This window comes from Aplysia californica, unplaced genomic scaffold (assembly GCF_000002075.1).
Source record: "Aplysia californica isolate F4 #8 unplaced genomic scaffold, AplCal3.0 scaffold00065, whole genome shotgun sequence".
NCBI lineage: Eukaryota > Metazoa > Mollusca > Gastropoda > Aplysiida > Aplysiidae > Aplysia > Aplysia californica.
The window spans coordinates 231,012-232,549 of record NW_004797335.1 but is presented as its reverse complement, the minus strand read 5'-3'; the positions used below and the strand labels follow the sequence as shown (position 1 = coordinate 232,549).

Below are 1,538 nucleotides of genomic sequence, written 5' to 3'. Positions count from 1 at the left end.
GGGGGGGGGGGTGTAAATGGTCGCTTATACAGGTGTTTTGTCTTAAGGTTTGACTGTAACACAATCTGAATAAACTGTGGTTGGGTGTTTCCAGGCATTGCTTAAGATTTATAACGGTTTTGTTTTGTACCCCAAATCGACACAATTTAAATCATTTACGAGGCGGTCTTCAAGCCAGCCGTCAATGCATGGTAATCTAACTCACGTTTCATGCGTGTGATGGCCTATGGTGTAACCCCTACACTAAATGTGCCGTTTTCCCATGAAGTGCTGGAACAAGATCTACACAGCAATAATGGAAGATAATCATCAGTAAATGTGAAGCGCTGACAAAATGAGTTACTTCTCGGATTTTTTTTAGCCTTCTATGGATACAGATAGATGCGTCAAATTATAGATTGGTGTGATACATTGTATTATATACTAATGATAAAAGACATAGTATCAAACTTTAAGAAAATGACTTCAACTGAAAATCTACAAACTTTATTCGTCGATTTTCAGCAGACATCTCCATTTGTGGATTGCGAAAAATCACCAATCACTACCTCTGGATCACAAAGTTCTATCTGACATTTTTGGCTGTTTTGAGTTACTAAGACCATAAGATCAGAAACCAAACGTTCTGTCTCGTCTATCAAAATGTTAAGACTCTTAGTCGTTATCAATGTATTCAAAGAATTGCATTCGTAAAATCTTGACGTGTTATAAAACTGAGAATAAAATTTTTTACGTAAAATTTCTCAAAACTAGGCTCTGAGCAGATAGAACTTTGTAATTCTGTGGTAGCGAAGTCACGACGGAAGTGAGACTCACTGTTTGCGCACGGGGTGAGTGGCTGGCAGGATTATGCCTTTAGCATCGAGAAATCTCTCAGGCTGGAACGTCCACGGGTCGTCCCAGATCTTGGGGTCTCGGTGGAAGAACCATGTGTTCACTGGGAACTGGAGAGGAGAAAGAATAATGCCAATTACAGAAAACAAATAATAATAAACAGCATTTGCATGACAATAACAATCTTTGTTCATCTCGCAGGGAGAAATTTGTCTTGGTCGTTAACAATGGCAGTAGACGTTACAAAAGTTAGGCTTAAAGGTGCACTCACGCAAACGCACAAGACAGGACAATAGGTCAAGTAAATACAATATGTATTGTGCAAATTCCCGCTCAACAGCAAGCTCTATGCGCTTTACAACTTACATGTATATTATTATGTGTGCCTAAATACCCTTAGGTGTCATCTCAGCCTCAGAGGTTGATGTGTATTGACCGACAACTGCTTACAGTCGCTAGGAGCCGTCATGTACGCTGTCATTTTTAACCTAGCTCATGCCTTGATGATGTCGGTCCAGAAAAATGTATGATATCAAAACTTGTCAAATGAACATTTATTCCTCACCACCCAAAAATAACGTTTCTCGTTGAACCGTCTCAAATCTACTTGTTGCTCTGTCAAGAGTTGAGATGATCGAAAGAAAGTGTAACAGCTACATCAGGAAGTGGCTGGGGCTACCCCGTACCATTAACACATCATCCCT

General features: G+C 39.9%; 2 protein-coding genes across 2 annotated transcripts in view; one reads left to right on the top strand and one right to left on the bottom strand.

Annotated features, from left to right (window-relative positions):
- LOC101860006 (acrosin) overlaps positions 1-1,538 on the top strand; it is a gene marked incomplete in the record, with an annotated part of 112,040 nt that overhangs the window by 26,966 nt on the left and 83,536 nt on the right.
- LOC101851250 (farnesoate epoxidase) overlaps positions 1-1,538 on the bottom strand; it is a gene marked incomplete in the record, with an annotated part of 17,525 nt that overhangs the window by 755 nt on the left and 15,232 nt on the right. Inside the window, 1 exon segment of the mRNA XM_005093488.2 lies at positions 817-944. Within this exon segment, the coding sequence (XP_005093545.2) occupies positions 817-944 (128 nt within the window).